We start from the raw sequence: 27052 nt of genomic DNA, 5'->3' as shown, positions 1-27052 counted from the left end.
TACCCCCCTGGTATGGGAGGCAGTCCTGATGGAGAGGGCAGGGGAATCAGGGATCTGTGCTGTTGTGTGTGTGTGTGGGTGTGTGTACGTGTATGTGTAGGGGGGGATAGTTTCAACGGGTTGTTTGAAAATCCTGTCCGTTCGCTACATTAACATGTGGCTATTTGGCGAATAAAAAACGTTTTTGAAACACAGCCGTCGCTTCCGACTGTTCAAACGACGATTCAAAAGAGTCTTGCGCCACATTCAATGTGGGTCTCAAGCTAACCTACTAGTACTTGCTAACCGAGCGGCCACACTTGTTCTCTGTTACTATGGCGATTGAGGGCGGAAACAGGCAGGGCGATGCGCCTACTTTTCCAGCGTATAGATCACATGACTAGCTGGCTGGTCTCGTTTGGGCCTATCAGGCCGATCTGCGTCTACAGACCTCTACATTCTTTCTAAGTGGGAAAACGTGCAAAATCAGCAGTGTATCAAATACTTGTTCTCCCCACTGTATATGGTTCTTTGGTGGAAAGGTATTTTTAACAAAGTCAAGTGCAAAGTCAAAACACGAAAATCTGCGCTCACTACCTTTTAACATAAACTATTTAAATGCTGCTATTGTTTGCGAAGTTACAAGATCCTTACATCCCACCATCAAAGGATGCGAAATTCTAATGTAGCCTATGGAGACGTTGTAGTTGAAGTCTGTTCAAACCCAGGCAGCGAGACCAGCAAGAAAACACAACTAGATCTTCTATAATTCTAACTGGATAGTACTTTGTTTCCAATCATAGTTAGTAGGGCTGGGACGATTCGTCGACGTCGTCGACGTAATCGACTACGTCAATACGTCGACTTGCGTAATGTGCGTCGTAAATAAACAACATGGCTGCGACCAGTGCAAACATGGAGGAGGCAGAGCAGCTAAAAGACTTCGCCCACGATCGTCCAAAGTGTGGGAGTACTTTACAAAAAAAGAAAACAATGTGGTGGTCTGTAAACTGTGCAGAAATGAAATGGCCTATCACAGCAGTACATCTGCAATGAACGAGCACCTCAAGCGAAAGCATCCTGGAGCTCTTTGTGAAGACAGCCGCAAGATAGCACCGTAAGTCAGCGTTGTATTTCTGTTCACTTTTCCGGCCGTGTATGAGTGAAAAATGGATAGCTACTAGCTAATGTTACACAAGCAATGTAGCTCACCACAGTTTGTATGTCTTGTCTTCTGGTGTTAGTAACGTTAGCTATGTAGCTGGCTAGCTATGTAGCTGGCTAGCTACGGTAGCCTATTGTCATTGTGGTGCTCGCACCTACTGTACGTTATCTAGCTCGTAGCTCGCATGCTACGTTAGCATCAATTTAGCTAATCATAACATAGCAGTGAGAGTAACGTTAGCTAGCTATGTAGCTACTAGCTAGCTATGTGTTGTGGTGATGGACAGACTTCTAAATAGCCATGTTGGCATTCAAGTTGGCTAAACATAGCAGTGAGGTGGAAATTAAGGGGCCTACACATGCTAAGTAGTGATGCTCCGATCTGATCGGCGCTGATCGGTATCGGCCGGTATGGCCTTGATCGGTTTTGATCGGAGTTCTCAAAACGGCCGATCAAACATGACCGATCAGTTTACAAAATGGCGTCGCCAGTCTGGAAATATTACACAGTGTCGGAAAGAGACAACAAATATGCCGTTTGTAATGTCTGCTCAAAAGAAATACCTTGCGGAGGAACGCACGCAAGGTCTTTCAATACCACGAATATTAGGGATGCACCGAACATTCGGCCACCAAATGTATTCGGCCGAATATCGCAAAATAAAGCACATTCGGTATTCGGCCGAATGTGTGAAAACACCGAATGTTCACCACCGAATAGTGGCCGTGTTTTGATGACGCAATACAATTAAATATAACTCTCAACAGGCGCGCGGCGCAAGGCGACGCGCTTTCAAAACTGGCTGCGTTCGTAAATTCACTCAGGAAATCAGATCAGCACTCGTGGAATGCCTCTCGTCCAATCAAATGACTCGGTTTCTCTATGACGTCGGGCCCAGTGTGCGCTCCAGCGCTCTCAGAGCGACTTTACGAACGCAACCTTACACTCATCTAGCTAGTTAGCTTAGCAGTCGTAGCTCAATTTAAAATTGGAGTGAGAAGCAGAGTTGGTGCCTTGTTGAAAACATATTCAGACTCCCAGCTGTTCTACACGAGTTTATGACATGCAGCTGTATCATGCGGTGGTTTCTATGCAAACCAGAGACTATAAAAACAAAAGATATTCATTCTGAAATAACATGAACTATTATCCTTACACTCAGGTGGACTCAATTCAACTTGTTGAATGACTTGTTGAAGACATTTAGCATAATTTTAAGAGTGACAAAGGGTCTGAATACTTATGTACATGAGGTATTTCTGTATTTACATTTTAATACATTTGCAAACATTAAAAAACGTTTTTACTTAGATTATGGGGTACTGTGTGTGGATTGATGGCAAATCTATTCAAAAATGTGAAAAAAGTGAAGGGGTCTAAATACTTTCTGAAGCCTATGTAGAGACAAATCATGAATATCATTAACTTGAACCCTGGAAAGCAGTAGAGATTAAATCCCACGATAATTAGTTATAATAAGTTATATATAAACGTTCTTTTTTTCAATCTCAATTTCTTTCTTTGAGAAGCATGAATAAAAAGCAAAATGTATTTAGTTTATGCAATGATAAAATTAAAAACTGCCGATACACATTCGGTATTCGGTATTCGGCCAAGTGTTTCCTTAAATTCGGCTTCGGCCTCGGCCAAGAATTTTCATTTCGGTGCATCCCTAACGAATATCATACGGCATTTGCTGCGTTCGTCGATTCGCTCAGAGAGCGCCGAAGCGCACACTGGGCTCGACGTCATAAAGGGACCGAGTGCTTTGATTGGACGAGAGGCGTTCCACGAGTGCTGGTCAGAGTTCCAGCGCGACTTCACGAGCGTAGTGTAGGTAGTGTTCACCGACGTCATGTGGCCCCGCGAGCAGGAAGTCACTTGGCCCATAGCAACAACAACTATTAGCGCGTGAGTTTTAGGTCTTCCTCTGTGCACCTTGCACAAGTGTAGATAGCGAGCGACTTTTCAGCAGCAGGACATATTTTAGATGATAAGAGGAACAGGCTGAGTGCCAAAAACGCTGAGATGCTTGTATTTCTCAAGGCTAATCTGCCAGTGATGCTGCTTAATCAGAAGTAAGGTTTGAGTCTGAAATCTCCTTAGGTGCAATGTTTTGTTTTTTTGTTTTATTGATTATTGCTGACTTGCTGTCTTATCTCCTCCTAAATATGACTTGAAACTGACTGACTTGAAACAGTATTTTATATTTGGCTATAGCCTGTTTATGTTGCAGTTTAGTTTGGGTATGTTTATTGTTCCTCAGGAAAGCTACAGTTACAGTATAAGCTCCAAGTTCTCTAAGAGCCCCTAGTTCCTCTCATTCGAGTGGAATGTTGCACATTTGATGTGACAGTGTACATTTTATTTATTATGATTTTTATTTTCACATTTTATTTGTTTTTCCTGAAGTAAGCTACAGGTGGTTGGGAATTCAATAAAACAGATGGTCGTCAATTCATGATACTTTCTCATCTCCTAATTTCATTTAAATACTTAATATACAATGTCAATGGTGTTAAGAATAATTTAAAACATAAATAATGCTACACAATAAATAGAATGCTTCAATTGCCATTTTCGACGCTGTGATCGGTGATCGGTGATATCGGATCGGCAGATCACTGATTCCAGTGATCGGTGATCGGTGATCGGCACCAAAAACCCTGATCGGAGCATCTCTAATGCTAAGATTTTTTTTTATCGAACAGTAAAAAAAAAAAGGCTAATTGATAAATTAGTCGTTAGACTAATCGGGAAAATAATCGCTAGATTAATCGTTAGAAAAATAGTCGTTTGGGACAGCCCTAATAGTTAGCTAGATTACTTACTTAGCTAGCTTACTTTTACTTATCAAATGTACATTTTGTGATATAGACGCAGTGCACACACACACATGTCTCCTCTCAGCTGTCTTGAATCGCGCATAGCCCGCAGAGCGCATATGTCAACTCGTATTACTCGTACCTGTACTATAGCAATGACAATAAAGACCATTCCTTCATTCATTCATTATGCTTATCACCAAGTTCTCCCATACTGTACTTATGGACTAGTATAGTATGTTTATATCAACGGTAATCAAGTGCTTTAGTTGGCGAGCGAACTTGGTAAGCATCGGTAATATGAGTAGACTCGCTGGAACGAGACAGGCGCGCGAGACCACCACACACCACATATCTGCCACATATCATACCTCAGTCCCACATGTATTTATTATCATCATATCTTTCTATATAAAACGGAGGTATGATAAGGCAGATATATATGGTACATGGCAGTCCCACGCGCCCGTCCCGCTCCAGTTCTGCATCCAGTTGAATGCATGTATTGAATGCAATGATTCAAGTAGATCGCGCAACCAGGGAATTGCCGACATGTGAAAGCGAGCAACACTGGAATCTACCGGCATTTGATTCATGTGTGAACGGCGAAAATGCCCAGTCGACACAGCTTGGGATTCCATGGAAATTACAGGGAACTATGTGTGAAAGAGGCTTACAGATACATACATAGATAGATAGATAGATACGTTATTGATCCCTGAGGGGAAATTCGGGCGTTACAGCAGCTCACATCATAAACAACAACAAAATAAAGTGACAATTGAATAATAAACTAAGATACAAAATAGGGATGCTCCGATTTATCGGCCACCGATTTAAATCGGCCGATTTCACTCCAAATGACTCGATCGGTGATCGGCAAAAATGGCCGATCGCAAAAACCGATTTTTTTTTTCTTTTTTTTTTTTTTTCCTGGGGAAGACAGATAACTGAACAGAAAACATAGGAGGACGTAACAGTATGTAAACCATGAAGGCCACGTTTATGATGTCTTTTATACAGCCATATCGACTGACTTGGGCTTCAGGCCCTAACTGGGTGATAGGCCAGACCTTTACTATGCCATAAAAATGGGTCTGCGTTTGCTTGGTGCCTAATGGATCAAAACTTTTGTCTAAAAAGCAAAAAATATGTAGGCTATCCAGTCAGTAGGCCTACAGTTATGTATTTAAAAAAAAATCGGTATCGGTTGATCTTGAGGAAAAAAATCGGTGATCGGTATCGGCCCCAAAATTCCAGATCGGAGCATCCCTAATACAAAATAAAGATAGACCTTATATACAGTAGGATTTAAGATCCATCTCATAGGCTAGATTCTACTGTGCTGTCTTACACCTGTGGAACAATCTGCATTCACTTTACTCTGTATGAGTCACTGCTACAGCAATCTCAGTCACACACACACACACACACACACAAATTCCACCCAAGAAGCCATAAATGATTCTCTTTTTGTGTTCTGCACACCCATGCCCCTCCAATCACATAGGTACATTATTAAATGGCAAATCATGTAGGCCTACATGTCGTCCCTCTCCACACACACACACACACACACACACACAGTTTGCTGATTAATGTTGATATGCTGATTCGCAAACTGCACACCTACGCTACAGCTATTGTTGTCCATATCCCGCTTATTCTTTATTGTTTAGGCCTATATCCTGCTTATTCTATTATTGGTCTTGTATTTCTACTTTTTGTATTTCTACTTCTTCACATTTTTTTACTTGTATTTTTACTGCAATGCCAATGCCTAATTGCCAATGCCTAATTGAACCTGTACCCAAGAATGTTACTCCTTGTATCCTTACATTGATGTAGCAGCCTAATAAAAGCAATTCTGATTCTGATTCATACATACTGTACACACATTACTGTCCACACACACACACACACACACACACACACACACACACACACACACACACGTATCTCTGTACGGTCATTCTATAGGGCTGTCATGGCACCTGCCAGAGCACAGCTGTGTTGTGCTGTAGGTGACCCCTCTCCTGCTCTGTATGGAAGCTGGGCCAGTGTCTTAGTGTGGCTCTATCCCCTTGGTTCTTATGGAAAACACTTTACAAGTGAACACAACACATGCAGCTAAACATCTCAAACGACAGTTGGGAGGAGCCAATTCTTCATGAGGCCAGTGTGGTTATTAGAACGGTAATATTATCCGAGCATTTCTCCTACCGGAGAACAATTCACCACACTTAAGTGGAGTTTAAGATCCTAGAGAAGTGCACAGGCTGGTTGTGCAACTGCACTCTGACACTTCACAACGCTCGTCACCTTAGCTCACACAGCCTGTGACTGGCCAGGTGACACACACACACACACACACACACACACACACACACACACACATCACAGATGGGTGAGTCTATCAACAGCAGCAAGCACCTTTTCACCAACTTACTGTAAGTCACAGCAAATAAATAACAGCGTAAGAAATGAAAGGGCACAGACAACCGTTTTTAACGGAAACTGAAAGTGACTTGATGAAGAGTGGAGAGCTGTGGGGACTCCGACCCTGTATCGATGACAGGAATATGATTGTCAAGATTGTGACAGCAGATAACATTTAAATAGGCTTGGCAGTTGGAACACACACTGGCACCAATAACGATTGACAATCGAGACAGCAATACAAGGCATCAACTCTGTGACAACCCTGAGTGACACGAATCGAAACAGAAATCTGAAATCCGAGTTTCTGGTCGGGAATCCCTGCCTGATTGTTAGTGAATGAGTCGGTTTGGTGGCAAAGAAAACAGACACAGGGCCAAAACAATCACATAACGTAAGTCAACAGAGCCAGTTGGCGACAAAGCTGCATTCACTCCACTCTCACTCTATCCACTCACTCTCACTCCACTCACTCACACTCTCACTCACACTCTCACTCTATCCACTCACTCACACTCTCACTCTATCCACTCACTCACACTCTCACTCTCACTCTATCCACTCTAGGGATGGGACGATTATCGTGTTTATCGTTAATCGCGATAAAAACACCCGCGATAACTTTATCGTGGAGAATTTTAATTAGTTGAATAATCGTCATAATCGTTTTTTTTTTTTTTTTTTTTTTAAATGACTGGACTTTTTAAATAGGCACTACATTTTATAAACACTGCTTTGTCTGTCTGTTTTTATTGTATGTATTAATGTATGTGACCTATGTGGTCACAGGACATAACAACAACAACTAGTATCCGTGGGGGAGGTTATTGTCCCATTAATAGTAGAAAACTAGTTTTGCACTTTGTTATGCAGTACATTGTCCATAAACAGAAAATGTTTAAAAACAAAACAAAAACAAAAAAACAGGGGGGGGAGGAGGCCATGTCACATATCAGAAATAAACAGAAAAGAAAATGACACAACACATGCCATAATATATGGGGGGATCACCCCCATCGGAGACAGCATCCATGTCTTACAGTCCTAAACACAGCGGCAGCACAACACCAGCACAGTAAATAATATTGTGACCCATACATTGTAGATCTGTTACACATTAGTCTTGTGTACTTTCTTGAGTGTAATCCACCAAACCTTTCATTACAATGGCAGCCAGGCTGGTACCAATATAATCTAAGAACGGAGACCAAATCTTATAGAATGTCTTTATCTTACACTTAGACCTATATGTCAGATATTCCATAGGAATCATATCAAAAATTACCTTGTGCCATCCAGCTATTGTAGGCGGTTTGCAGTCTATCCATTTCAGCAATATATTTTTCCTTACACAAAAAGTGAGGATACACAGAAGTCTTTTGGAATGCATACTTTTAAGTTGTTTGTCTGGGAACCCAAACAATAGACACATGGGGTCATTATCCAATGTAACATCTAGAATTAGATGAATTTTATCCACTATACCTTTCCAGTAATCATCTATATATCTACAAGTCCAAACACAATGAACAAAGCTCCCAACCTCGGTAATACACTTTGTACACATTTCCGATTTGTTATGATCCATTTTATGTCTAAGTTGGGGAGTAATCTGCAAACGTTGTAGTAGTCTAAATTGCGTTTCCTTCGTCCTATTACAGATTGAGATGTCGTTTGCCGATTGCCATATTAGTGACCAAGTTGCTTCATCCGTATTAATGTTCAGGTCATTATTCCAGTCTTTGGGCGTAAATGCAGGTTTGCCTTTATCATATTTCGAAAGTGCTCTATACCCAAGCCCCAGAATGCCTCTCGTCTTTCCAGCAGAGACTATCTCCTCCAGCGGAGAGGGTTGGTGACAGAGGCCAGTGTCTTTTTGGCTATTTAAAAAACTTCGTATCTGAAGGTATCTGAAAAACTCATTTCGTGGTAGGTCATATTTCTTACATAATTGGTCAAATGAAAGTAGTATTTCCGTATCATATAAATGTCCGATAGTAACCATCCCTTTGCTGTCCCACCGCTTGAAACCCCTATCCGTGGCACCAGGGGAGAAGTCTATGTTGCCCCAAACTGGCGAGAGGGAGGATGTCATAATCGTATGTTATAAATAAATAGTAATATAATTGAGATTTCTCACATTTGCACTTTAACCTATCTTGAAGCTTTCAAGTCTCTAAGCCACAAGGCTAGCACTCAGTTTGATGACAGAAAAGTGTCAGTGTTCAAGTTTTGTTTGACAGTATTTTTTTCCTTTATTTATGCAGTGATACCTTATAATTTATCATTACCTTATTTAAGATTTTATTAAAGATTTTTATTTTTGTCAAGATGTTTTTAAAATGATGTTAATGTTATTAACATGATTCAATAAAAATACAACAAAATCTAAGTTAAAGTGATTACAGTGTGTTTTATTGGCATTCTAAAAAAAAAGTTTTTTTTTTTTTTTTTTTTTAAATTCTCGCGATAATATCGTGGATCGCGATTATTTTGCCCACGATAATCGTGACATGACATTTTCTAATCGTCCCACCCCTAATCCACTCACTCCACTCACTCTATCCACTCAATCCACTCACTCACACTCTCACTCTATCCACTCACTCACACTCTCACTCTATCCACTCACTCCACTCACTCACACTCTCACTCTATCCATCCACTCCACTCACTCTCACTCTATCCACTCACTCACACTCTATCCACTCACTCCACTCTCACTCACACTCTCACTCTATCCACTCACACTCACTCACTCCACTCACTCTATCCACTCACTCACACTCACTCTATCCACTCACTCCACTCACTCTATCCACTCACTCACACTCTCACTCTATCCACTCACTCACACTCTCACTCACACTCTCACTCTCACTCTATCCACTCACTCCACTCTCACTCTCACTCTATCCACTCACTCACACTCTCACTCACACTCTCACTCTATCCACTCACTCACACTCACACTCTCACTCTATCCACTCACTCACACTCTCACTCTATCCACTCACTCACACTCTCACTCTATCCACTCACTCCACTCACTCACACTCTCACTCACACTCTATCCACTCACTCACACTCTCACACTCTCACTCCACTCACTCTCACTCTATCCACTCACTCCACTCACTCCACTCTCACTCACTCCACTCACTCACACTCTCACTCTATCCACTCACACTCTCACACTCTCACTCACTCCACTCACTCAGGCAAGCAGGAGGAGAGTTGCTAACGTCAGTCAGCTCGTTAGGTCGGATTGTTCTGTTATCAGTGAGGGAGTTTATAGACACATTCATTCATTGGCATTGAGAAACTGGTTGAATCTTGATGAAACACAAAGCCTTGACGTACCTGGCCAGACGAGTTCTCAATGACGGCCAACAATGGCGGCCTGGTTGACATGATCACAGGAGGGATTTGGTAAAATAAAAAAAAGAGGGGGGGAGAAAAATAAAAAAAAATCCCTCAGGACCTTATCTTATGTTCATTAGGTGTTCCCCTCGATGTCCCGTCGCTCAGAAAAAAGTTTCGTCGCTACGCTTTTAGCCAGAGCCAGCTAGCCCCCCACACACACACACGCACACACACACACACACACACACACACACACACACACACACACACACACACACACACACACACACACACACACCACAAGTTGATCAACAAGTTGAATCCCTCATTGACACAGTAGCCTCTGCTTTGTTAGCCAGCTAGTTAGCTAGCATGTACACGTCCCATGTCGTCAACAACAACAACAACAACAACAACAACAACAGGAAGAAAAAAAGGTGTCCAAATAGTTTGTCCAACCGTTCAAACTGACTGAATGGCTGAACTAACTAACTAACTAACGAACTAACTAACTAACTATCCAACTCAAGCTTAGAGAGATGAGTTCTTTTTACATCAGACCAAGTGCAAAATGCATTCTTTAAGTTTACGTTTCAGGAAATGTAGAGTAATGTTTTATATATATATATATATATATATATATATATGGCAAAGCTTAGCTTTCGCCTCCTTTAGCTAAGCTGTCATTGAGTGTAAATCCGCCCTCACAGCTCAGAGCTCAAAGTCTCTCCGGGGTGGAAGTGTCTGAAATCAAGTCCGAGGACTCCAACAACTTTCAGGGCCAAGTAGCTTAGCAACCGTAGCTAGGCCGGTGAACCTCGACCCGACCTTCGCTGAGTTATAAAAACAACACCAACCCTAACCCTCAAATTAAAAACACTATGTTTATCCTCCGATAGCCCCAAACAGCACCACCACGGTGTCTCCTAATATATTCACTAACTAGCGGGAAAAATAATCTAAGCCCTGTGAATCAGCCCATGTATTGTGGGCTTTGAGTTGGCTTTAATCTCGGAGCGGCCGCAGAGCAGGGAAGCAATTGAACAAAAAAATCCACAAAAGTCCAAATCCACGGAAATCAACACCGTCTGTCTTCCCCGATGGCGTGATTCTGAATAAGGTCGTTCAATTCAAGACGTCTTGTCTGCAGCACTGCAGTGGGGATATACTGTCCAGCGGCTCACCGACGCTGATCTCTCCGCGAGGCGTCCGAAAGTAAAACGCTCAAGTTGTAAAATCCATTATTGGCAACAGAGTTTTTTCTTTGCTTTCTTGCTTCTAAACAGCAGGGGTGCGTGTCAACCAACGAGAGAGAGAGAGACAGAGCTGCGCCCGAGTGGCAGTGCAGCCTCCTATGCGCACGATCTACTAGCACCGATACCGGAACAAGCGCCGAGCAACATGGCCGCTGTGGGGGTGTATGGGACTTCGGCTGCCTTCGGCCGCATTCGGTTCAATTCGTAAAAGCTGTACAGGTGTTTAGTTTAGCAGTTCCCAGCCTTGGGATGGGATTCCCTATTGGTGCTTTTCCACTACAGGGCTAGCCCGGGTCAGCCCGGACTGGCCCGGTTTATTATCCTTTTTCCACTGCCAAAATGACAAATAAGATGGATGAACTGAGACTACAGGTGGCAAAAAACAGCATCGTAGGGGATAGCTGTGTGATTATTCTGACCGAAACCTGGCTAAACGACAACATTGTGGACGCTAACGTTAGCTTAGAGGGCCGAACGCTTCATCGCGCTGACCGCACGGAGCTTAGCGGTAAGTCAAGAGGAGGTGGGATCATAATATCGACGAAGGACAGCTGGTGCTTAAACACGAAAACTGTAAGTAGCCACTGCTCACCAGACCTAGAATACTTGACTGTTAAATGCCGACCCACATACCTGCCTAGGGAGTTTAACGCGGTGCTAATTACATGTGTGTATATTGCACCTAGCTCAGACAGCAAAGTAGCATTGGCGCGACTATACGACGTCATTAGTAGCCAACAAAGTACTGATCCACAGGCTATCCACATCATAGCGGGGGACTTTAATCATGTCGACCTGAAGGCAGTACTACCCAAGTTCTACCAGCATGTAAAATGTGCAACGAGGGGAGAAAAAACACTGGATAAGGTATACACCAACATCAAACGTGCTTACAAGGCTAGTCCGCTAGCTCATCTAGGCATGTCTGACCATGTGTCAATCCTCCTGATTCCTGCATACACCACAATGGGGAAAAGTGCTCCCACCACCACTAAGACTGTCAGAACCTGGCCAGAAGGGTCCGCTCCACTGCAGATCTGCCTAAATGACACCCTATGGCAGGAATACGAGCATGAGGACCTGGAACAGTACACGTCGTCGGTTCTGAACCACATAGTGAACTGCACCAACTCAGTCACCGTGGACAAACGGGTCCGGGTCTACCCCAACACGAAGCCATGGATGACTGGGAAGGTCCAAAAACTGTTAAATGAGAGGGACAACGCCTTCTTCGCAGGGAAGCGCACACCGCTGTACAGCTCCACCAGGGCCAACCTAAAGCGCGGCATCAAAGCGGCCAAGGCAGAGCACAGAGAGAAGATTGAGGAATGCCTCCTGAGCAACGACTCCAGGCGGATGTGGCAGGGGGTTCAGCAGATGACAAACTTCAGAGCCAACAGGCTCACAGCCGCAGAGGACGACCCCCTGCTGGCGGGAAAGCTGAACACCTTCTACGCCCGGTTCGACGAGGGGCGAACGGAGGTAACCACAACACAGACACCACTCTCTCCAGCTCTCAGCAGCCTCACCCTCACAGAGCACGAGGTGAGACGCGTACTGAAGGCGGTGGACCCCAGGAAAGCCTCGGGGCCGGATGGCGTCCTGGGACGGGTGCTGAGAGACTGCGCCGACCAGCTGGCCGGGGTCTTCACCAACATCTTTAACCAGTCCCTGTCCCAGGCCACCGTCCCACCCTGCCTGAAAACCTCAACTATCATCCCAGTCCCGAAGAAAAGCACGGTGAGCTGCCTAAACGACTACCGCCCGGTGGCACTCACACCAATCATCATGAAGTGCTTCGAGAAACTAGTCCGGGCCCACATACTCACACGCCTCCCGCCCAACCTGGATCCATACCAGTTCGCCTACAGAGCCCACAGGTCCACAGAGGACGCCATAGCGACGACTCTCCACGCCACTCTATCCCACCTGGAGAGGGGAAACAGCTACGCGAGACTGCTCTTCGTGGACTTCAGCTCCGCCTTTAACACCATCCTTCCAGACAGGCTAGTGACCAAACTACTAGACCTGGGTCTATCACACTCTATATGTGCGTGGATCAAGGACTTCCTGACCAACCGCCCCCAGAGGGTGCGGGTGGGCCCCCACACCTCCACAGCCCTCAGCCTCAGCACTGGGTCACCCCAGGGCTGCGTGCTAAGCCCCATCCTCTACAACCTCTACACCCACGACTTCACCCCCATCCACCCCAGCAACTACATCGTAAAGTTTGCAGACGACACCACCGTGGTGGGATGTATCTCGGGGGGGGACGAGGCGGCGTACAGGGATGAGGTAGAGCAATTGAGCAAGCTGTGCAAGGTAAACAACCTGCTGCTAAACAAGTCAAAGACCCAGGAACTCATCGTAGACTACAGGAGGAAAAAGTCCGAGATCCTGCCCCTGCTCATCGACGGAGAGAGCGTAGAGATGGTCTCAAACCTCCGTTTCCTGGGACACATCATACGGGATGACCTGGCCTGGAAGGACAACACTAAAGGCACCATCAAGAGGGCACAACAGCGGCTATACACCCTGAGATGCCTCAAGAAACAACACAGCAAGCAGGAGATGCTGGTGGCCTTCTACCACGGCGCAGTGGAGAGCATCCTCACCTTCGGCATCTCCAACTGGTACCACAGCTGCACGGCAGCGGAGAGAAACGATCTACAGAGAGTCGTGAGAACAGCACAGGGGATCACCGGCGCCACCCTCCCCTCTCTGGAGAAGCTGTACGAAACACGCTGTCTCAGGAGGGCCTCCAAGATCTCCAAGGACCCGACCCACCCTGGGCACGAACACTTTGTCAAGCTGCCCTCGAACAGGAGGTACAGGACCCCGGCCGCTAAGACAAACAGACTGAAGAACTGCTTCTACCACAGGGCCGTCAAGGCCCTGAACACAGAAAAGGCCTAAGTTCTGGGCCCAGGACAAGTCCGGACGGATTGTAAATGGCAGCTAGTGCTGAGGCACAAACATGTACATTTTCAAGCCTGCAAACTGTGACACTTTAAAAAAATGTGAAAAAATACTTTCTTGTGCAATATGACAACCCTAGTTGACTATCTGTGCAGTATAGTACAGTGGATTGTGTACATAGCCTCTATTGATGTAAACCAGCTCTTTATCTTCTTGTGATTTTATGCATCTATGCTTTTTCAAAATGTGTTTCTTTTTCCTTTCTTAAACACCAGGGGAGCCTCCCCTCCTAAATTTCGTTGTTTGGTACCTGTACTGTAACAATGACAAATAAAGTCTATCTATCTATCTATCTATCTAAAAGTACCCGTGCCATTTCTGGTACCCGTGCCGAACAAGAACTAAAATAGTTCTTGTTCGGGATGGGTAGCGAAAGTTGGGGAAAGGTACTTTTTTAAGTTGAGTCTACCTGATTTCAAATTCGGGTCCCCCCTTGGGAAACCAATTCGTTTTTGTTTTGTATCAAGATAGATATTGTATATATCAGTATATTGCACCTGTCGCTTGTAATGTAGTGTTTGGGGTTCATGTCAAAGCAATATTAAGAGCATCTTTTAGGCAACTAGAATATATTTGGACATTATTATGTGTTGGCATAGCCTGCAATTAAGTGGTTGGGGTCACAGGAAATCATTTATGGAAATCAAGACATGAAAAGACAGACACTGAGTACAGATAGGCTAATCATAGTTATGGTTGGTAAACAACAACAACAACAACAACAACAACAACAACAACTCTGATCTGGATTACTTTTACATCATAAATGTACATATTCTTTGCTCATTTTAAACTTGCACATAGGTGAAAATGGGTGTGCCATTAATGAAGTTGTTAACTAAAACAGTTTTGAATGTCACTGATATAATACAATTACATGTAGAATGGCAATTTTGTTGAAATAAATTATGCTGTAACTACTGTTTTTTTTTTTTTTTGTAATGTTTGTTAACACAATGCCAGGTGAATCCCTCCATCTCTCAGAGCAGATTGTGCTGCTGGGATACACTCAGGGAAGGGAGGTCAATAGGAAACTGTCCTGGACAAAGAGGAATTTGAACTGAGTAAAGAGAGTGTGAAGAGCCCGGGAGAGGTAGCAGGGAGGCAGGTCACTGTGGAGAAATAAGCTGTATAAGATAGAGTTGATCTATGGCTTTTTTTTTGGGTAGACCACAAAGGAGAGCATTACAATAATCCAGCCTGCTAGTGATAAAAGCTGCACTAGTATCTCAGTATTGGCCTGGGAGAGAAACGGACGCACTCTGGCAATATTTTTTGGTCAGATTTGGTCACATTCCTGGACTGAGTGCCAGTGACTTCAGTTTAGAGGTCAGTTTCTCTCTCACATTTCTCAGAAATGTGGGGACATGCATCATGTCTTCAACAATGACAACAGGGGCACTGAAAAAGAGGATTATTGACTATAGACCCAGATAGTGACTATAGAACCTGATAGTGACTATAGAACCTGATGGTGACTATAGAACCTGATAGTGACTATAGAACCTGATGGTGACTATAGAACCTGATAGTGACTATAGAACCTGACGGTGACTATAGAACCTGACGGTGACTATAGAACCTGATAGTGACTATAGAACCTGATAGTGACTATAGAACCTGATAGTGACTATAGAACCTGATAGTGACTATAGACCCTGATAGTGACTATAGAACCTGATAGTGACTATAGAACCTGATGGTGACTATAGAACCTGATGGTGACTATAGAACCTGATAGTGACTATAGAACCTGATAGTGACTATAGAACCTGATAGTGACTATAGACCCTGATAGTGACTATAGAACCTGATAGTGACTATAGAACCTGATAGTGAATATAGAACCTGATAGTGACTATAGAACCTGATAGTGAATATAGAACCTGCTAGTGACTATAGAACCTGATAGTGAATATAGAACCTGATAGTGACTATAGAACCTGATAGTGGCTATAGAACCTGATAGTGACTATAGACCCTGATAGTGACTATAGAACCTGATAGTGACTATAGAACCAGATGGTGACTATAGAACCTGATAGTGACTATAGAACCTGATGGTGACTATAGAACCTGATAGTGACTATAGAACCTGATGGTTCTATATTATGAAAATAAATATTCATAATATATTTATGAATATATTATGAATATTTCATTCATAATATATTTCATAATATATTTTTGATATATTTCAAAAAATATCCCTTCCGATTTACTTCTTTTTGGGGGGGGGGGGGTTTCAACTGTAAACAAACAAGTACATTATTACAATTACAGTAATTGTCATAATATATTCATAATTATTATTATTTTATTATTATTAATATAAATAATATTTATTATTATTATTTTTAATATAATTATTTTTATTCATAATAATTATATTCGTAATTGTCATAATAATTCATTCATAATATATTTTTGATATATTTCAAAAAATATCCCTTCCGATTTACTTATTTTTTGGGGGGGGGGTTTCAACTGTAAACAAACAAGTACATTATTACAATTACAGTAATTGTCGTAGAAATTCGAACAGTAGCTTTATTATCCAACTGTCAGGACAGAACAACAAACGTACTGTATGTAATGACTACATGGGAATAACTTTGATGTTAAAAACCTAAGACCATTTACAACAAACATTATAAACATTTAAAAATAACCTGTTTATTTTTTATCAATCTATGATTTAGTACAAGAATTCTGTTCAAATTAGACACCATAGAGTACCTTGGAGAGAGAACTGGAGTAGCTTTACAATGAAAATAACTTTTTAAATTTTGGGGTCTTTTTCCTTGGTTGCGGTGTCTAGCCACTGTCTATGTTTTGGGGGTAATGCAACTGATTTATGGATCTAGAAATAGTCACAAACCATCATATGTTTGTATATATATAACCCATATAAGACAATGACAGATTTTAGCATTTTTTACCTAAATTTTTAACCATGTTCGTAGATGTAGCATTTATTGGTAAATGATAGAAAACAGACAGACAACAGGTTACATTTGACATATGGTAACTCAGATGGAAAAATAGGTACATTTGGTCAAAAGGTATTAACTCAACATCTGAATGTGATTTTTCAGGGAAAACTGCAGTCATCTTGGATTTGTGCACTTTTTTCTTGGACCCCAGGCCGAAAATGTTGTAATTTCACGTTGAGAGGTCAAATACAAAAAACTGAGACCTAATAAAAATAACAACAAAAGTATGTTTGACCTCTGTACAGCCCACTCCTAATGAAAAAGGATTTCCCTTAATTTTGACGGACAATTTTAAAAATGAGTTATTATTCGACAAATTATGAAGTTACCAGCTCACAGCTTATATCAGGGTTCAAGGTTGATGACTTGATTTGATAAACTCTTATGTATCTCAGTACTCACGAACTGAAAAAAATAAAAATAGGTTATATCTCACTGACAAACCAAAACATTTCAAATTAAATATCATAAAAATCTCTATACAAAAATAAAAAAGAACATTTACAAAGATAAAAATAGTAAAAAAATAAAATAAATAAAATAAAAAACACACATGAATGAACTCTAACATTATTATTTTTTTAGTTTGGGTCCAGTAGCTCTTCGACCGTGAGGGTGGTCAGGTCTGAGTAGAACTGTCCCTCATTGTCCCCTCCCCCAAACACGAGCAGGGTTTCTGGGGTGCGACCCAAGGCGTGGTCCTGGTCACCCTCACCTTCTGAGAGACGATTCGCAGTCGCCATGGTGATGATAGAATGTCCAGCTCGAGGCATGGAGAGGTGATGGTGAACCACCTCAGTCCAGCTGCTCGTGTCTGAACACACACACACACACACACACACACTTAAAACACAATAGACACACACGCCACAATAGACACACACACAGTTAAATACATGCCACAAAAAAAAAAACGCCCCTCTCACCTGTGTCGAAGATGAAGGTGTCATTGAGGGCTTGGTTCCCGTTGTAGCCTCCGTGGACGAGGAACTTAGAGTCAGAGAGCAGGGCACATCCATGCCAGCTAACAGACAGACACACAGACAGGTTTCAGAGAGCGGTGAATATTCTGTTGTTTATTTACAGGACCAACATGTTTAGAGGTGAATATCCTATGATTTTATTTACACGGTCAACATGTTTAGATGTTACCTGCGAGGTGAAGGAGCAACTCCGCTGGTCTGAACAGCAGAGAAATCCATCAACCCTGAAATACGACAAGGAGACAGGAGACAGGAGACAAGGAGACAGAAATTATGACATCATCCCTCCATGTAGGGAACATGTCCAAACACGGACTGACCAATCACCACCAAGCATAAAACTCACTGTGTGTGTGTATGTTTTAGTGTCGGTGTGTGTTCATTAGTGTGTGTGTGTGTGTGTGTGTATGCGCCTATGTGTGCCTGTAGGTTTGTGTGTATGTGTGTGCCTGTAGGTTTGTATGTGTGTGTGTGTATTGTGTGTCTTGAGTATTGTTGTGTTGTTGTATGTACTGTAGCTTGTTCAGCATGGAGAATACCAAGTCATGTTCCAAGTGCACTGCACATGGCAAATAAAGTTGAATTGAATTGAATGTGCCTGTAGGTTTGTGTGTGTGTATGTGCCTGGAGGTTTGTGTGTGTGTGTGTATGTGCCTGTAGGTTTGTGTATGTGTGTGCCCGTAGGTATGTGTATGTGTGTGCCCGTAGGTATGTGTGTGGGTGTGTGTGTATGTGCCCGTAGGTTTGTGTGTGGGTGTGTGTGTATGTGCCTGTAGGTTTGTGTGTGTGTGTGTGTATGTGCCTGTAGGTTTGTGCGTGGGTGTGTGTGTGTGTGCCTGTAGGTTTGTGTGTGTGTGTGTGTGTGTGTGTGTGTGTGCCTGTAGGTTTGTGTGTGGGTGTGTGTGTGTGTGTGTGCCCGTAGGTTTGTGTGTGGGTGTGTGTGTGCGTGCGACTCACCCAGATCCAGCATGTACATGTCGTTGAAGCACACAGGAGTGTCCCAGCCTCCGAACACAAAGATCTTCTCATGGACCACACAGGCAGAGTGACTGGGGAGGAGAGAGAGAGAGAGAGAGAGAGAGAGAGATGAGACGAAATAAGGGAGAAAGGATGTAAGGGTCTGGTGAAGGATTGTTTACATTGTGTCCATGTACTGTAATGCTGCGTTTACACTGCCAGGTAGAAGTGACACAATTCAGATGTTTTGCTCACATGTGGCACAGATCGGATATGAAGCATGAACAAGTAAGCAGTAAAAAAGCACAGTGAATCTGATATTCTCAGATCCGATTCAGGCCTCAATCATATGTGGAAATTAATCTGATACGAATCGGATATGTGTCATTTCGACTGTGTCCTAACCGGACAGGTCGGATATTGCTGGTAATTCTGATTCGCACGTAATAGAAAATGCGACGGTCTTCGCATTTTGATGACGTTTGATGTTAGTTTTACTCACAACAGGTGTTCAAAACTGAAGTTCTCCGCCTTAAAATGTGCATACTATTTTGCGAACCTCTAAACATACGGAAAGCAATGGCTTTATATTATAATATATATAAAAGGGATTATCATTTTTGTCTCGTTTGCGGCCATTGTAAGTGCCGGCTGTCTGTTTACTTTCGTTTACGGTAATCAAACAGTCATGTATGCATGCGGGTTGTTTCAAGTGTTACGCAAGTAAGCAAATGTATAACAGGTATCGGATATATGGGTCATTTTATAAAGTAGTTTATACTTTATAAAAATCAAATGTTGATATAGGCAAACAAATCTGAACTAGGCGTTACGATCTGTTCCACCACCAGCACACCTAATTCAACTAATCAAGTACAAAGCATTTATGATTTGTACTTGATAAGTTGAATCAGGTGTGCTGGTGGTGGAACAGATCAAATATGTGGAGCGGCTGGGGGTCCACGAGGAGAGGTTTGAGACCCACTGCTCTAGATGTTGCATGCACTGTCCTTCCATTTCTACCTCCACCAGCCTCCACTCCGTCTCTACAGACGCGCAAACTAACAGCTACAACATCCTATTCTATCTTGACAACATTCTAGCTCCTCACATCTGACTAGTTTGTTAGTTTGGGTTGGACCATCTCACCCTGAGCGCGGGGGGGGCCTGTCTCCCGTGACGATGGGCTGGTACCAAATGGACAGCTGGGGGTCGAAGATGTAGAGGGAGTCGCTGCAGCCGTCGGGTTGAGGGTTGGGGCAGGGGAACACGCCCCCCAGGACAAATAGTTCGCCCCGGAACATACTACAGCTGTGGTAGGCCAGGGGGGGGACCTTACCTTGAGCCTGCAAGAGAGGAGATATTACATATTTTATTTGCTTTTTAGTAATCATCACAAAACATTACAGCAATATAAAATGTTCCAATAATGATCCCATCCCACCCCACACAAAAAAGTGGGAAAAACCTTCTCCCAGTTGATGGCAGAGACTGGTAGACAGTTATAGGAAACGTCTTATCAAGGTTGTTTCAGCCAAAGGGGGCAATACCAGCATTAGAACATAGGGTGTATATATATATATTATTTTATTTTATCCTCTAAATAATGTGAATAAGAAGATGTGGACATCAACCAATCCACAGTCGTCACCTCTACGGTGCTCCACTTCCAGCTCTGCGTGTCCAGGATGTGGACGTCGTTGAACCACTTCCTGTTCTTAGAACCTCCGAACACGAAGATCCGCTTGGAGTCGGGGTCATAGGTCGCCGTGTGGCCAATCCTGGCCTCGGGGGTGGGGCCTTCCGCCAGCGTCTCCGCAGCAACCCAGGACATGTCCTCTGATAGGGGGAGGAAGCAGGAAGTGTGGTGTCAGACGGACCAATCAGACCTACCCATCTGAGGTTTCAGCCAATGGTACCGCGCCATGCCATGGACGGCCCAGTTGTGAAGGTTCTTTCTGACCTGTGAGGCCTGTGATTGGACAACTCACCTGTACACAGCTTCCACATAGGGTCTTTACAGAACTGCATCCTGGAACCCTGTCCTCCAATCAGAATGGCTGTCTGGGGGTCAATAGGGCAGAGGGTCTGACCCCAACGGCCTGAGGGGTTAGCCAATGGAGCTGCAGAGAGGAGGGGAGGAGAGTGTTAAGGGGTACCATCTCACACACACACACACACACACACACACACATACACACACACACCACACACCACACACCACACACACACACACACACACCTACGCCGCAACCAAACCAGCCCCCCCAAGTACCCCCCCAAGTACCCACCCCTCCCTGAGCCTCACCCGTGTGTGTGGGTGTCTTGGCCAGTGTGGGGGTCCTGGCCTGCCTGCCCTTGGCTCTGGGGGGGTTGGTAGGGGTGCATGCTGCCCCCTGACACTCCTCTCCCAGGGGGAACAGTCTGGTCTGCCCCACCCTCAGCTGACCCCTGACCTTCCTGAGAGAGGTGGTCTTCTGCGGCGAGGCTCCGCCCCCTCCGCCTCCGTTGGGACACACATTCTCCTGCCATCTCTTCTCTGCTCCCCCCTTCTCCTCTTCTTTTTCCTTCGCCGCCGACGGACGTCCTCTCTTCCTCTTGGCCTCCCGGGCAGCAGGGGGCAGCGTGGAGCCCTGACAGAGCAGAGACACACAGGAGAGCAACGGTCAACAGAGTCCTCAGCCTCAGGCACTCCAGCCATCGACCTATCCTGCATGTCTTCCCTCCTCTCTCTCTCATCCATTCTTCCTGTCAATCTCTACCGTCTCTATCCCAACAAAAGCAGCAATGCCCTAAATAACATACACATTTCTTTTTATATATAAAAAAAAATCTATTAAATCGTATTTCTCACGTATATTACGTACAGCCGTAATTGATCTAGTGATGCTTTGGGATCTTGCTCCTCGATCAATAACAGTCAACAACAATCGACAAATCAACAAGAACAATAAAATAGAGTAATACAAAAGTGACAATAGTAGTGCACTGCATAAGGGTGGGTGTAATGTAGGAAGAGTAATCATGACAGCTAACATGCATTCTGCAGCTTACATGCATTGTGCAGCTAACAGTACATTCTACACAGAACTCGACAGACTGAACACCCTTGTATGATTCCCCATATTACTGGGGATGAAGGAGAGGAGACGAGATGAAGGAAAGGAGACAAGGTGAAGGAAAGGAGACAACATGAAGGAACGGAGACAAGGTGAAGGAACGGAGACAACATGAAGGAACGGAGACAAGGTGAAGGAAAGGAGACAACATGAAGGAACGGAGACAAGGTGAAGGAAAGGACACAAGGAAAGTAAGTCATCTCAGACTATGGAGACGCACCCCATTCTGAAGTTGGGGCCTCACCTCTGGGGTGTACTCCTTCATGGCCAGGGACAGGGAGGGGTCAGGGAGGATGCTTTTCACCTACAAAACCACGGGCCAAGAACACAGGGGAGAAATAGGGGTTAGCCCCCTCTATTTTAAACTTTGACCCCCCAAAAGAGGTAAACCCCCCCCCCCAAAAAAAACAGCAGGTCATATATCACGCAATATATTTATATAGCACACACCTGGGCTATACAGTGTTCTGTTTACGCCAGTGTCCCCACGCCCCACCCTGATTGTCTTTATATGACTCCCACTCTGCAGGGGAGGCTGGTGGAGGTGGAAATCGGAGGACAGGCTCATTGTAATGCAAGAAGTGAAATGAGGAACGGTACAATGAGCCCGTCCTCCTACAACGATTTCCACCTCCACCAGCCTCCGCTGATGTAGTGATACTGTGTGTGTGTGTGTGTGTGTGTGTGTGTGTGTGTGTTATAACCACTAAATGCCAACTTTACTGAAGTGCATCACTCTGCATGCTAATCCACACCAGGGGAGGTATCTGTGTTCTCTGTCCTCATTCCATCCCTTGCATTACAACAAGCCTGTCCTCCGATGTCTACCTCCACCAGCCTCTCCTGTCTACCTCCACCAGCCTCTCCTGTACCTCCACCAGCCGCCCCCGGTCTACCTCCACCAGCCTCCTCTGTCCTTCGATATCTACCTCCACCTGCCTCCCCTGTCCTCCGATGTTTACCTCCCCCAACCTCCCTGGGTGTTCTACCTCCCCCAGCCTCCCCTGGTGTTCTACCTTCCCCAGCCTCCCCTGGTGTTCTACCTTCCCCAGCCTCCCCTGGTGTTCTACCTCCCCCAGCCTCCCCTGGTGTTCTACCTCCCCCAGCCTCCCGTGGTGTTCTACCTCCACCAGCCTCCCCTGGTGTTCTACCTCCACCAGCCTCCCCTGGTGTTCTACCTCCACCAGCCTCCCCTGGTGTTCTACCTCCACAAGCCTCCCCCTGGTGTTCTACCGCCATCAGCCTCCCCCTGGTGTTCTACCTCCATCAGCCTCCCCCTGGTGTTCTACCTCCACCAGCCTTCCCCTGGTGTTCTACCTCCACCAGCCTCCCCCTGGTGTTCTACCTCCACCAGCCTCCCCCTGGTGTTCTACCTCCACCAGCCTCCCCCTGGTGTTCTACCTCCATCAGCCGCCCCCTGGTGTTCTACCTCCACCAGCCTCCCCTGGTGTTCTACCTCCACCAGCCTCCCCCTGGTGTTCTACCTCCACCAGCCTCCCCCTGGTCCACATGGCAGGACTCACCAGACCCCCCTCCAGGGTCAGTGTTAAGGTGACATGGTCTGTCCAGGCCTCCTCCTCCCACTGCTCCCAGGACAAACACCTGAAATTACCAACATCTCAGCTTTATTTATGTTGTTAAGCACTTTGTGTTACAAACATTTATTTTTATTTTATTTACTCGTTTTAGTGCCAAGGGTGAATAACGTAGCCCAAATTGTTGAGTTTCTAGAGCGCCATGGGTGACTATGGCTGCGTTCGTAATTTGCTCTGGAAATCCGATCAGCACTCATGGTATGCCTCTTGTCCAAATCAAATTCCTTGGTCCCTTTATGACGTTGAACCCAGTGTGCAGTCCGGCGCTCTCAGAGCGAATATACGAACGCAGCCTATATTCACCACAAAATATGCATAAATTATGATGCTTCATTTTGTAGCCAATCAGAGTGTTGTTGCTAGGTAGATACCACATAAAACACCTATGGTACCCTAGGTGGTGAGTGTTCCAGAACTCTTTGGCAGTTTGGAGAGTTAAAGGGGCTATACAAATAAATGTGTTCATTGACCTAGGATAGGGGGGGATAACATCAGATATTATATACAGTATATAATATATATGGATAACATCAGGTATACATGGGCTCAGCTCTCTGTTTGGATAGTGTTTAAGATTGTCTCTACCAGGGGAGGCTGGTGGAGGTAGAAATCGGAGGACGGGCTTATTGTAATGCATAGAACGGAATAAAGAATGGTATCGATGTCTGATAGCATTCCTTATTCCAATGAGCCCGTCCTCCGATTTCTACCTCCACCATCCTCCACTGGTCTCTACAGACGTTCAAACCATCAGCTGCAACTTGACATTAATGTAACGTTGACATGCAACAATTCTCTAGGCAGTGTTAGTCTTAGGTTTGTGTTGATAGCTAGTTGGGGAGACTCCATATTCGCCCCCAAAAACCCCATAGATACTAACGCCTCTGTAGGGTATATTGTACAAGACACATTCTGTGACAACAATAATATTTCACCATCATAACACGGGACACAATAACCGTGTCAGGAGGCTGACAACAACCTACTTATTATATGGTGTGAGCTTTCCTATGGTTATGGGAACCATGTTCGAGTCGTTGAGTTCGGCGTTGACACATTGTCGCTCCCCCCACCTCCCCCTGGAGAACACCACCACCTGCTGGGCGCAGGGCGACACTGCAACAGAGCTCTGGGCAGACCCGTTGGCACTGAAATGGGGAGAGGAGGAGGTAAACAAAATAGCTACTAGTGAATGTTGGACTGAGATAATACGATAGAACTTGACTGACAAATTGCATTTTGACACCTACAGTTCAACTGACGTGTAAAACAACTGGCAAACAGAATGGATGATTTTCTAGTTTCCAGTGTTGTCATACACCCTTTTACAAACATTGTTATAGGTTTGCATATTATCCAACACATTATTATACAAATACGAATCACAACGTTTACAATATCGTGCAATTATATTACATAAAGCTGCATAATATTCTCTCTCACACGCACGTACATGCACACTTTACCATAACAGCTTTTGCGGGACATCATTCACTCCCATAATAACGTAGACGGCAAAATCGTCCATCTTGCGCGGTCCACCGGCAGCAAATTCTGTTTGAGGTCGAAACTATTTCAACTTAAGTACATAAAAGTGTAACTTTGGGATGATCTTAGAGGTAACAGTGTACGCTACTCTCCCGCAACCATCTCCCGCCACCTTTGAACATACAATTATAAAAAGCCCCGCCAGACCTCGGGGTAGGACAGCATCCATAAGCCAATCAAAAAAAGGGGATGACAGCACCCGTTAGCCAATCAAAAGAGTGAATGGCGCGGCCATTGGGAGTACGTTCAAGAGCGCTACTATTGAATGGTCACGGAAACGTTCGATGACTGTTCATACTCTCAATAACTGTTCAGAATATCTCTTAATGAGCGATTAAGATAATTGTAATCAATTATTTATTTCAAAACAGTACACATGAAAAACTCACAATTACAACAAAATAAGTGTAATAATACAATTACAACAAAATAAGTGTCTGTCCTGACTTTTGTTCTTTATCTGACTTAACCCCCCACTATAAAGAGTCGTTGACACTTTCAGTTGTGTTCGTGTTGGTAAAGCAAGTCTGACAAAAACAACAACTATTTCTCAGAGGCAGGCTCAATATACACACAACATGAAATATGATCAAGCTGCTGATTCAGCAGGCTTTGACAGACAGGTGTTCATTTGACTGGGGCACGGACAGGTGGATGGACATTTCCATACTGATGATGTCATTTTTCACCTTTCACAGTCTTCAGCCTGCAAGTCCCGGGTGGAATGGATGAATGCATTGAATCGATATTGCATTGCTTTTGGCAACATTCGTTTGTTACGTTTCATTTTTACCTGTCAGGCCGATACAGCTTATTTTAATTGAATTAAACTTTTGTCACTGAGTGTTCAGACGAGCATTGCTGCTGTATATCTTCTAAATAGATTCTACATCGAAAAGAGAAGAAAAGAGAATATATACTGGAGGAGAGGCGACACAGGCTCAGGCTGAACACACACACACACACACACACACACACACACACACACACAGAGGCAAATTATGTTTAAACCTTAAGTAGATTTACAGATCTTGACGAAACAGCTTTGCCTTTGTTGGATCGTCATGGAAACATTGCAGAGCTGTTGGTGTTGTTTCTAATGTGATTGTTTGATGAGGAGTCAGGGACACTGTCAGTTGTATCCGTATTGGTAAAGCAAATTAGACATGTTGTTATTTTGTGGAAACAGGCTTAATTTACACTCATCAAACACTTTATTAGGAACACCTGTACACAGTCCACACTGGTGGAGATGGTATTGGTGTGGGGAAAGTTTTCTTGGCACACTTTGGGCCTGTTTATACCAATCAATCATCGCTTGAATGCCACAGCCTTTTTGAGTATTGTTGCTGACCATGTGCATCCCTTCATGGCCACAATGTACCCATCTTCTAATGGCTAATTCCAGCATGATAATGCACCATGTCACAAAACAAAAAGTCGCCTCAAACCGGTTTCATGAACATGACAGTGAGTCCAGTGTTCTTCAGTGGCCTTCACAGCTTGACAGTGCACCTGAAAAAACAATCTTCAGGAATCCCGTGATGCAGTCATGTCATCATGGACCGGAATCCGAAAGGAATGTTTCCAACATCCAATGCCATGAAGAGTTGAGGTTGTTTTGAGAGCAAAAGGAGGCCCTACCCAGTATTAGTATAGTGTTCCTAATAAAGTGTTCAGTGAGTGTATCATTACACACAACATGATATATGATACTGCTGCTGATAAGCAGGCTTTGACAGACAGGTGTTCATTTGACTGAGGCAGGCAAAGGTGTATGCACATTTCCATAATGACGCTGTGATCTTTCATCCATCACTGTCTCCAGACAGTCTCTAACGGCCA

The 27052-nt window shown here is 44.2% G+C and overlaps 2 protein-coding genes across 2 annotated transcripts in view; both read right to left on the bottom strand.

Moving 5' to 3' along the window:
• The window catches only part of mark2b (MAP/microtubule affinity-regulating kinase 2b), a 41656-nt gene extending 31820 nt beyond the window's left edge, over positions 1-9836 (bottom strand). Inside the window, exon 1 of the mRNA XM_080544516.1 lies at positions 9772-9836. Coding sequence (XP_080400642.1) covers positions 9772-9822 — 51 coding nt within the window. The 5' untranslated portion in view covers positions 9823-9836. The remainder of the gene's footprint in view (positions 1-9771) is intronic.
• A 7750-nt stretch (positions 9837-17586) lies between these two features.
• Positions 17587-25187, bottom strand: krcp (kelch repeat-containing protein; the record flags this gene model as incomplete). The annotated part of the gene is made up of 11 exons (XM_080544059.1): positions 17587-17819; positions 17932-18029; positions 18158-18212; positions 18946-19037; positions 20095-20291; positions 20597-20784; positions 20937-21068; positions 21254-21578; positions 22309-22368; positions 24684-24807; positions 25126-25187. 11 exons carry the CDS (start codon positions 25185-25187, stop codon positions 17587-17589), a joined length of 1566 nt encoding a protein of 521 aa, XP_080400185.1.
• Between the last annotated feature and the right edge of the window lie 1865 nt (positions 25188-27052).

This window comes from Nansenia antarctica, assembly GCF_963989245.1.
Source record: "Nansenia antarctica genome assembly, chromosome: 13".
Classification (NCBI taxonomy): domain Eukaryota; kingdom Metazoa; phylum Chordata; class Actinopteri; order Argentiniformes; family Microstomatidae; genus Nansenia; species Nansenia antarctica.
The sequence above is the reverse complement of the archived record's forward strand: the minus strand, read 5'-3'. Positions and strand labels throughout refer to the sequence as shown.